We start from the raw sequence: 13,142 nt of genomic DNA, 5'->3' as shown, positions 1-13,142 counted from the left end.
AACCTTTGGCAGCCGCATTTGGCCCCCGGGCCGCATGTTTGAGACCCCTGTTTTAGATGTTTACCGACTGATAACATGTCAGAATTAATGAAAGTGTTTTAGTTTTGCTGTAAAAGTACTTGTTATACCATAAAAATGACACCATCGCCACAAGATAATAAGATACTAAGTCAAGAAATATACAGGGTGGGGAAGCAAAATTTACAATATTTTGAGGCAGAGATTGAAAGACAGTGTATGACCAGTTAGTTTATTGAAAGTCATGAGAATTTATTTGCCACAAGAAAATGTACATAATAGAAAATGTTTTTATTCTATGTATCCTCCTTCTTTCTCAATAACTGCCTTCACACGCTTCCTGAAACTTGCGCAAGTGTTCCTCAAATATTCGGGTGACGACTTCTCCCATTCTTCTTTAATAGTATCTTCCAGACTTTCTCGTAATAGTTTTGCTCATAGTCATTCTCTTCTTTCCATTCTAAACAGTCTTTATGGACACTCCAACTATTTTTGAAATCTCCTTTGGTGTGACGAGTGCATTCAGCAAATCACACACTCTTTGACGTTTGCTTTCCTGATTACTCATATGGGCAAAAGTTTCTGAAAAGGTATGGATAATAGTGTTAGGTATGATTATGACATCAATATATGTTTGGTTTCAAAACAATTGACACAGTGCCTGCTGAGAAAAAACAACTAATGTTCATTGTAAATTTTGCTTCCCCACCCTGTAAAAGTATATAAAGGTTACCATGTATTTGTCACTATCTTGTTTTATTTTAGTTCAGTTTCCAGATTTGTCCTTATTCTTCATTCTTTTCTGTCTTTATGCTGAATTGTCATGGTTACATTAGCTTAGCATCTGGAAATGTACCAAGAAACCACTTTGATTTGTTATACAATTATAATAATTTACTGTGGTTTTCCCAAGAAACTCAGTAATGTTTATTTTGAACTTAAGGAGTATTTATGAGTGTCTTATAAAGGGTTAAAGTGACTGGAATATCTGCTCATTTACTTTCAAATTAAGTCTGTTTTCCTTGTTAATTGCCTGTTTTGCTTTTGTTTCAGGGCTATGAAGGCTCCTTGATAAAACTCACCTCTAAACAGGTACGCTGCAGACACACACTGAACACTATGTTTCACAGCAAAGACACTAAAGTGAATGAAGGCGTCAGTCAGCCGTTCATCCTGCTTTTACTGTTTGCATTGCACTATTTCTTGCACATCAACACCTTTAATTCTTTTTCGTCTCTCCTTACTCCTTCCCCCCCCCTTGGTGTTATTGGGCTGTTGACTATGAAGGATTAGCACCTTTCATCAGGAAGTACCTGGAATAGAAAGAAAAGAAAAAAGTTTACTGGCAGGGGGGATAGGAAAAAGTGTTGCACCAACTTGCCTTTGGCAATCAGATACTCTTCTTATAGTCACAGTCAGTCAACTCCGGTGGGATGTACAGAGATGGGAGGGGAGACAGAGAAGAATTTTGAGGTGTCAAAGGAAGCATTTTGACAAGAGCAGAACTGACGTTGAGTTTAGCCTCCAGGGGTTCAGGACTGAAAATGAGCTCAGCTGGCAGGTGTCCATGTTCAGAGTTAAGCAATTTAGCTTCATGTCAGTGTACTTATTAGCACATTACGCCATATCCCATAAAGACATGACACGCTCATTAGAAGGGTTTAGCCGAATTAGATCCAATATGCTCAAAGTAAAACCTTAAAAACTAAGAACAAAGGAAAGCTTTTTTCTAGAAGTGAAATTCTTTGCAACAAGTAAAATCCCTTTGCACGGTTTGGGAATTTTCTTCTTCATTTATTTCTTTTTTTCTTTTTTTTTGTGTGTTAGGAAGTAGTGCCAAAAGCTTTAAAAACTAATTATCATCTGTTTCAGTAAACCTCATATTTTCAAATCATCCAGTTCAGTTTAGTGTGGTTATCTTTAGCGACTGCTCAGATTAATGCGTTGCTTCTGACTAACGCTGCTACTATTTTTGCTGCAGGCATTTTTAAATAATGACCAGTCTAAAAAAGCATTTGACGTAATATCATAATTATGTTTTTATTAGTGTGCAATCAGCTTAACCCATAGAGACCTAGTGATACTATTATGGCACGTCCCAAATGAATTTTTCTCGACATTTAACCTTTGTTAAGTGATTTATTGTATCATTTATTATAATATTATCCTCTGTACTTTATATTTTTCAGTGAAAATCAGGTATTTTCTTGTATTTAATTTACTGATCATGTAGGTGTTCATAAAAGCTCAGATTAAAGTTGCGGGTATTATATCAGAAACGGAGGAAAATGAACAAAAAGTGACTTTTTCAGCAAATATATCATTAACCCATAGAGACCCAGTGATACTTTCATGGCAGTTCCCAAATGAATTTTTTTTCTAGATTTAACCTTTAAGTGATTTATTACCATTTATTATAATATTACCCTCTGAATTTAGCATTTTTTAAGGGATAGTCAGGTATTATCCTCTATTTTATTAACTGATCATGTAGATGTTCATAAAAGCTCAGATTAAAGTTGAGGGTTATTATATCAGAAATAGAAAAAAATGAACAAAAAGTGACTTTCTCAGCAAATATATCATTAACCCATAAAGACCCAGTGTTACTTTTATTGTAGTACCAAAATGATTTTTTTTTTCTCTGTATTTAACCCTTTCATGCACAGTGGTCACTCCAGTGGACAGTTGTTCTCTTGTATATTCATGGGTTTTGTTGTTTTAGTTCCATATCAGACAACACAGTGGACACTCGTGCATCATCCCAAACACTTCAATTCATACAATTACTGTAACTTTGCTGTTCTTGATAAACCTGATCTGCAGTAATATGTTTTAGTGTAAATCAATTGCTAATTGTTATTAGACTGTAATTAACAGTTTTCTGGGGAAAAAAAGGTTTTTTTTGGGGGGTTTCTTTTGCATATCTTCCTGAAACCCAGCAATACATTTTGTCCTCTGTAGGGGACATAAGTTTGACAGTTTCAGTTTAAAAATTCTGTCTATTGCGAAGGACATTCCATTAAAAAAATCAATCAATCAATAAAAATAATTCCAAAAATGTATCTGAAAAAACTATTGCATTATGCAGTTTCCAATTAAGACAATTTTTTTTAAGTAAAAAAGCTAAAACTGTCAATTTCTTGGGTCTCAGGAAGATATTATCTCCATGAAAAGTAATAACTAATATTAGAGTATGATAAAATTTGGGAAAACTAGCAATTTAGCAATTAGTGGCATTAAAAATGTTTTTATTTCATAGTTTTCACACAGTTTATCACTTTCTGATAATGATTTTTTTTTTAAATAAATGTTTATTTGCTTCAAAATTTAAATGCATGGTGTCCAGATGAGTGGACATTTTTGTAACTCCACGAAAAATAGGTTCATAAAAAAAAAAAAAAAAAAAAATCAATTGCATTTTTTTTTCATGCTTAGAGGAATAAAATCACTCAAAAAAAAAAAAAAGTGGACTAAAGTTCTCATAGTTCATGCATGAAAGGGTTAACCTTTCTAAGTAATTTGTTACCATTTATTGTAATATTACCCAGCGAAAACCAGGTATTTTCACTATATTTAATTCACTGATCATAAAAGCTCAGATTAGAGTTGAGGTTTATTATATCAGGAAACAGAGAAAACTGAAAAAAGTGACTTTCAGTAAAATATGTCATTAACTGAACATGAAAACAACCATTTCCATCCACTGTCATTGATCCAACTCCATGGGTTGTTATGGTAAATCAGTGTTGTAGAAGATGACAGTGTTTCCATGGTAACTACAGAGCCTCTGAACGTCCAAATGGGTCATATCTGATGACCATGAAAAGATGACAAACTGTATTTTACACCAATTATTTACATGTATTAATCGGATTAGTGGTTAAGAAGTTATTAAACATTTAGATCAGTGGATGGTTTTGATCAGCAGTGGCTGTTTGGGTCTTTATGGGCTAAAATAAGAATTATTGTGTTTTTGTTGCCTCACAGTGAGCTTATTATATGTGTCGTTGCTTCCATGGAGTCTGCCATGTTTCTGCAGTAGCTGATACTATGACAGGATGATAAAATATCCGGTATTACAACACATACTGTGGACTGATGTGAGCAAATGATTCCTCATCCTAATCTGTGGAAAAATACATCGCATCCACTTCAAATGGGAAAACAGTTACAGGATGTTCTATTTCTTCTACTGTTTACTTAACCCTTGAAGACCCAAACAGCCACCATCGTCCAAAACCATTACTGATCTAAACTATTTAATAAGTTCTGAACCACTAAACCTATTAATATGTTGAAATAATTGGTGTAAAATACAGTTTGTCATCTTTTCATTGTCATCAGATATGACTCATATGGACGTTCAGAGGCTCCGTAGTTACCATGGAAACACCGTCATCTTCTACAACATTGAGTCACCAGTAAAACCCATGGAGTTGGATCAATGACAGTGGATGGACACACTTGTTTTTACATTCAGTTAGCAGTATTTTTGCGGAAAAACTAACCTTTTCATCAGTTTTCTCTGTTTTTGACATAATAACCCTTAACTTTAATCTGAGCTTTTATGAACATCTACATGATCAGTAAATTAAATACAAGAAAATACCGGAATTTCACTGGATAATATGACAATAAATGATGATAAATTACTTAAGGAAGGTTAAATATAGAGGAAAAATTCATTTGGGAGCTGCCATAAAAGTAACACTGGGTCTTTACGGGTTAATCTTTGGTATTGTGTGATTGGGCCTTTTTCGGAAAAAAAAAAAAAAAGTGTTTTGCTATTATGAAACATAATTTTAGCTGCTTAGAGCATAATACAGTGTACATCACTGTGATAAAAGTGAACTAATAATCATGAGTATATGTATTTTTGGACATATGTATTTTAACCCAGTGCTGGAAAAATGTGAAGATGACCATTAACCCATAAAGACCCAAGCAGCTACTGGAACCAAAATCATCTACGGATCTAAATGTTTAATAAGTTCCGAACCACTAAACCTATTAATATGTTGAAATAATTGGTGTAAAATACAGTTTGTCGTCTTTTCATGGTCATCAGATGTGACTCAGATGACGTTCTGAAGCTCCATATTACCATGGAAACACTGTCATCTTCTGCAACATTGATTCACCAGTAAAACCCATAGAGTTGGATCAATGACAGTGGATGGACGCACTTGGTTTTAAATTCTGATATTGAAAGTCAGTCAAAAAGTCAGTTTTTGTGCAGTTTTCTGTATTTTGATATAATAACCCTTGAATCTACTGTGGGTTTTCATGAACGTCTAAATTAAATATAGGAAAATACAGGATTTACACATGGAAAATGCAAAAATACTGAAAATACTATTGTAATAAATGGTGATAAATCATTTAAGAAAAGTTAAATAGAGAGAAAAATTCATTTGGAAACTGCCACAAAATTCGCACTAGGTCTTTGTGGGTTAAAAGTGCTTGAATTTAACCTTGAAAATGTGTAAATAGATGCCTAATTCCAATGCGATCCCTCTCAAAGACCACCATTCTTATTTTGGGAAGTTAATCCTGTAAAGCCTGAACCATTAAATCATTGACAGAAAATTCCAGTTCTTTGAAATTGGAGCCTTTATTGGTCCTTCTGAACACCCCCCCAGATTTGTTTTTTCAAATATCAATTTTCATGTATGAGTTTCAATTTTGTATCATATTTGATACATCAGGTCTCAATGCTCAAATATAATATTTTTGAACAAACAAAACATAATAGAACACAAACATGTCTAACAAATTGGTAATTCTTTTTCAAAACTGGTAAAGTTCCTGGCCTCCTTCCTCATTAGTAGTCGCTTTTCCATTGACTTTTCAATTGCGCAAATATAACTTGCGCATAAAAATTTACCTAATGGAAAAATCGCAATTTTGCCAAGTCTCATTTTTCGATTAAAAGTTTTTGCGCTGGGAAGAGGTGGTTTTTTCGGGCGTAGTGCAAATGGTATATCATGCAAAACTGCGATGGAAAGACCTTTCTTCGCAACTAGAGTCAGGTGAATTAAAATACCGGATGCTGACAGACGTACACCAAGCAAAGAAGAAGAAACATGTCGCGTATGTGTGGACACACCAGGAAACCCAATTATTTTTAAATTTAGTACGAGATAGAGGTGTAATTAACCTAATATAGTGCATGTTCCGTGTCCATCCGGTGTCCGTCCGTCCGATCGATGTTGCAGCACAGGAGGGCGTTTGTACGGGTTTTCCTCAGCCTTCAAAGGCCACGATCGCCGCCAAACTGGCCGAATGAATAGAAACATTACCTGACTATCTACTAGACACAATTTTATGTCCGTATTCAAATGTTGTGAGGTATGCTGGGCCATTTTAACAGGGTCCCAGCTTACGACAGACCTGGTCCCAGCTCACCTCGAAGCGAGTCTGACCTCACCACAGATCTTCACAGGCCCGATCGCCGCCAAACTCGCCAAATGAATAGAAACATTACCTGAGTATCTACTACGCACAATTTATGTCCACATTGAAATGTTGTGATGTATGCTGGGCCATTTTAGCCTCTCATGCTATCATACAATGGTACCACGGGTACAATACCGCTAGTAATAAAAATAATGAATTATCTGTAAATCAACACCATATTTACGTTCGTTGCCACGTTTATGGAATGACCTCTTCGTGTCATCTTGCGATAATAACTAAACAAATCATCACATTTGTGATTTAATGGAAAAACCGACATTACGCACTTCTCTTTTTTCGACATTTCGTAAATATTGGTAACATTTTGAGCAGATGTCCAATGGAAAAGCCACTAATGACCATCTTGTAGTGTCACTGGAACAGGCCTCTGGTGAACGAATTCCTCCCCCCTGGTGGATTATCTGTGTATTGTATGTATCTAATTGTATACATTAGGTTTTTTAAGACAAAAAATATGACACTCATCATGTAGAGGGCTTCAAAACTCATGTATATCAAATATGATACGGTTTGGCATTATAGGGTTAAGTCCCAGGATGCACACCAGACTTCGACTATTTTCTGACAATAATATCCTTACACACTAGTCATCCGATATCTGACTAATGTTTACACTATTCCAGATTCAGTCCTGCTAAAGTGTAGCATGTGGTCTGTACATGTAATGAATAAGTGTGTTTCTGTTAGGGGTGTAAGAGATATCGGTTCTGCAATATATCGTGATATTTCATTCACAATATTGTGTTGATATTACAAAGTACTGTATCTATATTTTTCGGAATTTATTCAAATGCAGATATTGTGGAGGTTCATTTTTGTTTTATTGTTTTAATTTTTGGTTTATATTTATATCTATGTTATTTAACACTCTTTTATTAAATAATGTTAATCCCTTTGTTGGGATTGCACAAAAATAATGTTATGATGTTAGTTGTTAGCTAATAGAATATGAACATTTGAGCGGGATCTTAAACTGTAATGTCTGTAAAACATAATTTAAGTTTTAACACAGGAAAATTTGTGATATAGCATTAGATCCTGTTGTGATCAAATAAAAATGTGTTTAGTATTTGTGCAGATTTCTGGGTGTAATTCAATTCTTCAAGGAAATAATCATTTAAAAAAAGAAACAAACAAAAACATGCCTTTTTAACAGTATCATGATATATTGTGATATATCGTATTGTGATCCTCGTATTGTGATTTGTATCATATCACCAGATTCTTGCCGATACACACTCCTAGTTTCTGTGCACTTTGGACTTTACAAACTCCACCCTGTCCCACAACTGTTATTATTATTATTATTCCCGTTTTCTACACAAACTGATCTCACAAAGTGCTCGTTGTGACCGTCGTCGTGAGCAACGCCAATGACAATCGTCCCATAAATCAATCGATCTATTCCTCCGCAGTCAAAGAACACACAGTCATCTCCATATATAGCAAGAGGCAGAACTCAGACCCTTTCTATTTATATTCCAGCTACACTTCTTCCTCCTGACGTCTTCACTCGCTCTTTTTTTTTTTTTTTTTTTTTTTCCTTTTCCTTCGTCGGTTGTACAAAATTCCCATAACCCTACACTGCTTTTTCAGATCAGTCGCAGCAGCAGCAGCAGCGTGACCCCTCGGGAGAAACATGTTCAGAGAATTCACTTTCTCCTCACACAGCGATGATGGTGTTTTTTTTTTTTGTTTTTTTGTGTTTTTTTTTCCCCATATCTGCAGCACTGGTTAGGAAACAGACAGCTTCCAACTCCATCTTTGTACTTTCTTTGCTTTGCTTCACCTTTTACTGCAGCGGACAGCGGCTCCAAAGCGATGTCCTCTGAATATAAAACAAGTGCAGGTGAAATAGATGTGAAGGGAAATGTATTAGCGGCTAACAGGCCTGTACAGGGAGGTCCTCCAAACCATTTTCAACATCACTCCCTTCCCTTGATTCTCTTTCTTTTGATTTTTTAGTCTCACCTTCAACCTTTTCTTCCCTCTTTCTTCTTCTTTTTCTCTTGTTTTTTCCTCCCGGGACCCCCCACCCCCACCCCCACCCCATCCCACCTCCCACCCCCTCCCTTTGTGTCCTTTTCCTCTCTTCATTTCTTTCCCTTTTTCAGCTTTTTTTTTCTCCCCTCTCTATCTCCTAGTACTTTCCCTCTCCCACGTTGCCCTTTTTTGGGCATAGGGGAGCCGAACCATGAACTCTGCTTGTAAAATGTAAGCGTCCAAGCTGCGTTTCACCCCCCTCTTTTCTCTTTTCTCTTGCTTTTTATAAACAGAAGCGAGAAAAGTGAAAGAGAGGCAGGCAGGGTGGTTATGATAGAAGAAGTGAAATAATGAAATAAAAGCAACATGTCTATGTCACTCAGACAGAAATGCCGACTCAGTTTTCTGCCTTAAACCATGTTTCTTTCTTTTTCTTCTGTCTTCTTGTCTCCCCAGCCAGTGGGGTTTGTCAGCTTTGACAGTCGATCAGAGGCGGAGGCTGCTAAGAATGCCTTGAACGTAAGTGTCATGCCCTCTCCACGCTCCTTGCAACAACCAGCTCAGCGCTAGCGTATCCTGTGATGTCTAGGATTTGCATCTTTCCTTTGCCTTATGTGCATTCGGTATCAGGGAGATCCAGACTGTTCCTACAGTTTCTATCGCATTTAGAAAACCGTAAAAAGGCAGGAAAGATGAGCTAAAGCACAGCCTCTAAACAAGTGGTTCTCAGACTTTTTACAGTGGAGTACCCCATGAAATGTACTTTTTTTTTTAAGCAAAGTACCCTCAATTCTTGCTTCAGCGTTACTGATTGAAAAAATGAGGTAAAATTTTTTCCTGTACCAAAGGTGTCTGTTTTTATTTTCGAAACTTTGTAAACGTCACATATTTAACCCTCTGGTATCCCGTCCAGCAAGGCCCTTACTAAGCACCAAGTGTGCCTTTTTCGCACACTTGTGGAATAATGCCAAAAAAAATTTCATACAGTTTGTTTTTAATTCTTTTACACTTTTTTTCTATTTCATCAACTTGAGCCGTAAATAAAAATACCAAATACTCAATAATTGTCATATTTTTTACCCTTTAAATGCCGTGTTTGTAATGTAAACAAACCTTTTTTTTTTGGGATGCAAAAAACCAAAAAAAAAAAATTATTTTTTTCAGTATACTACATAAAAAGTGGATTACATATTATTTGATTTTTGCAGCCTGTCATATGTCAGTGATTAACTCCAAAATTGGTTAATTTGCATTATTGTTTTTGGCGCTGGGTCAAATGTTCAAAAATACTAGCATCTGTCACCAAGTGTGCGTAAAATGCACACCTACAAATCAAACTATTAAATATTATATATTGATTTGTTTTTCTGCTCTAATTTGATTTTATTTTTGTGAATCAAGGTCAGCCCTAATCGTACATATCAAATGGAAGAAATAGTGCGTTTTTGGCACACTTGGGAGACAGATGCTAGTCTTGTAATTTTCTTTTGTTACAATGTGCACATTTTAGTTGGTGGCCAGAATTTTAAAGATCATGCAAAAATGAACAACTTTTGAATTCTGACTTTATTTAAATTGTGAAAAATCATATGAAGTTTTTTAAAACGAAGTGCAAAGTGTGCCTAAAAGGCTCACCCGGATACCAGAGGGATAACCAGTTTTTGTGGTCAATGGTCAAAACTACAGCTGGATTAACCCTTTAAAGAACACTCATAAAAATACTCAATATTAGTCTGTTATTGCAAGACAAAACAAGACTTTATTACTTTTGTGAAAATTTTCAAAAATTTTTACTGTCATGTAAAAAAAATCAAGATTAATGAAGTTGCCATATTTGGTTCCTTGACCATAAGTGGCAAAAAATATCCAAGAAGCATACATAAAATATACATAAAAACTAGGGCTGCCAAAATGAATGTGTTAACACAGATTAATCCATCATCATGATTAAACTGATTAAAATTTTTAATGCAGTTAACCCATCTGGAGCACAGACTAACTGTGAATGTCTCTGCCAACGCATTTAGGTCAGTTTGTCCAAGTAGAGTTAGCGTCACACATGAACAAATGGGCAGTTGATCTGGTAGTGACAGGCAGCAGAACCAACCCATAAAGATGGAAGACACTAAACAGCATGTTGGTCCTCTGGATGGAAATATGAGGACAAAAAAACCAAGACGGAACAGTTTTAGCAAGCTGTTTTGTTGAAAATGTTAAAGGTGTTTTATAAACACGTTAAGTGCATATATACATATATATATTCCCTTCTTTCTTGAGTCTGTTTGCTCATGCAAAATGAAACGCGATTAATATAGATTAAAAATTAATGATGTTTAATCGTGATTAATGGAAATGAATCCACAGCAACCCTGTGATTAATGATTCAAAATTGTAATTGTTTAACATCACTAATAAAATCACAAGTAATGTGAAATGAACATGTATTTTAGACCAGTGGTTCTCAAGCTTTTTACAGTGGAGTACCCCCTGAAATATACTTTTTTTTAAGTACCCCCAACTCTCACTTCAGCATTATTGATTGAAAAAGATGAGGCAAAATTTCTTCCTCTGCCAATGGTGTCTGTTTATATTTTCAAAACTTTGTAAACAAACAACAGATATTTAATGTAATATATTAAAAATAACAGATTGTTATAAGTAAATGTGTGCAAAATATAAACTGAAAAGTCCCCTCTTCCATTGAAAAGAAAAATCAATGAACTGGTCATCCTATATTATAAAAGGGAAGTGGACTCTGTGTGTGTCTTGGGCATCACACAAAATCCATACAGAGCTGACAGCTACAGTTTGGCATATTTATGTATTTATGGTCAAGGAAGAGACTAGCGAAAGTGGCAAGTTGATAGGACCAGTATTTTAGGAGATATTTGTAATTTTGGAATAGAATAGCCTTACAATAGCAATGCCCAGAATCATTGAAGTGGGTTACCTAGCAACAGATAAACAATAGGGCCACGTTGCCATGGTGTCAGATATTATGTGCAGAAACAGACATGCCAGCTGAGAGGTTATTCAACTGAAAATACCAGTGGAATTTAACAAGAAAGTAAAGAAACGAACTGTATCAGAGGATCAAAAATGCACTAATTAATTAATAAATTAACCTTTCGTCAGCCAAAAATAATTACTTAATTACTCAAATAAACTCATCTTAAATAATATAACATAGAAATGTTCTTAAAACATTGGCAAAGTTTAAACAACATGATTGACAATAAAAGTTGAAGTGTCAGTTGTATTATATGAATGTATTTTTCAGCATTAATTCTCATTATTTCTTTTGTATTCAGTACATGTTGACTTATTAAATGTATTTTTCCCAAAATATTTCACATACCTCCTTTTGACAAAAACTGCTCTAACCACTTCTTGTGTTTTTCTTATTTTCTTTAAGCTTTGCTGTAGATCCTGCAAGGTCAAGCGCAGGAAAATTAGCTCTGCTTCCACATATAAATAGAAGATATTGATCTAGGGTTTAATTTTAATCTCACTTATTTGAGCTCGGTAGAAATCCTTGATGAGGCAAATACTCGCAGGGTTTTATTTCTTGAAACAAAAGTATAAGCTCTCACACAGCTTTGTTTTCCAGTTTTGTGTTGTAACATGTCTAGATATGAACCGGCCTTCTTGATTTTTTTTTTTTATTGATCTCTTTGTCACAGAAAAAGCATCAGTTTTATCACCGCGATGCCAGCAGAATCTGTCAACTTTCAGATGTCGACATGTTGGTGTGCATCAAAGGCAGAGACAGAGAGTTGAAGAAAGGAGAGAAATTATCATCTTATTATGAGCCAACAATAGTCAGACTGTTTCCATAGAATCACTCAGAGGGGCTGAGAATTCAACAGCGCTCTTGTTTTTTCGGGGAAAGCTACGTCCCGGGGGTCGTATGGAGATAAGCCAGATTTTTGCAAACATGTATCTGCATATTGAAATGTGGGAAAGACAGACTAAAAGCAAAGAAAGGATGGGATTTGATTCCTGTTGTAGTAACTCTCCTCGATTTCCATGTAACAGATGTAGATCCTCGCACTAAATTACAGTCATCCCTAAAAAATATCGTACTTGTGCATTAATATTTCTTAAAACATCTTACATTTAGCTTGATTTTAAAGGGCAAGCCATGAATTAAAGCACAGGTGTCAAACATGTGGCCCAGGCGCCAAATCTGGCCCGCCAAAGGGTCCAGTCTGGCCCTTAGGATGAATTTGTGAAATGCAAAAATTAATAATAATAATAATAATAATAATAATAATAATAATAATAATAATAATAATAATAATAATAATAAATTGCATTTGTAAAGCACTTTTCATTCAGCAGAATCTCAAAGTGCTACAGAGAGAAGACAGTCCAATAAAAAATAAAAATACTGTATCAGGAATAAAAGACAAGGTGAAAATTACACAAATATATTAACAATCCTTTTAGTTCAGGTTCCACATTCAGACCAATTCAATCTCAAGTGGGCAGGACCAGTCAAATACTATCATAATAACATATAAATAATGACAACTCCAAATTTTTCTCTTTATAAATGTAAATATTTTCATGTATTTACACTAAAACAAAGATTAGTTTTGCAAAAAAAATGTGAATAACCTGAATAAATACGAACAAGCTGAAATGTCTTAAGA

The 13,142-nt window shown here is 35.0% G+C and overlaps 1 protein-coding gene across 1 annotated transcript in view; it reads left to right on the top strand.

Annotated features, from left to right (window-relative positions):
* Positions 1-1,071: 1,071 nt before the first annotated feature.
* The window catches only part of LOC115416894 (RNA-binding protein with multiple splicing-like), a gene marked incomplete at its 5' end in the record, with an annotated part of 43,939 nt that continues 31,868 nt past the window's right edge, over positions 1,072-13,142 (top strand). Inside the window, 2 exons of the mRNA XM_030130767.1 lie at positions 1,072-1,110; positions 8,941-9,003. Of these exons, the coding sequence (XP_029986627.1) occupies positions 1,072-1,110; positions 8,941-9,003 (102 nt within the window). The remainder of the gene's footprint in view (positions 1,111-8,940; positions 9,004-13,142) is intronic.

This window comes from Sphaeramia orbicularis, unplaced genomic scaffold (genome assembly GCF_902148855.1).
Source record: "Sphaeramia orbicularis unplaced genomic scaffold, fSphaOr1.1, whole genome shotgun sequence".
NCBI lineage: Eukaryota > Metazoa > Chordata > Actinopteri > Kurtiformes > Apogonidae > Sphaeramia > Sphaeramia orbicularis.
Note: the sequence above shows the minus strand (reverse complement) of the source record. Positions and strands in the feature narration are given on the sequence as shown.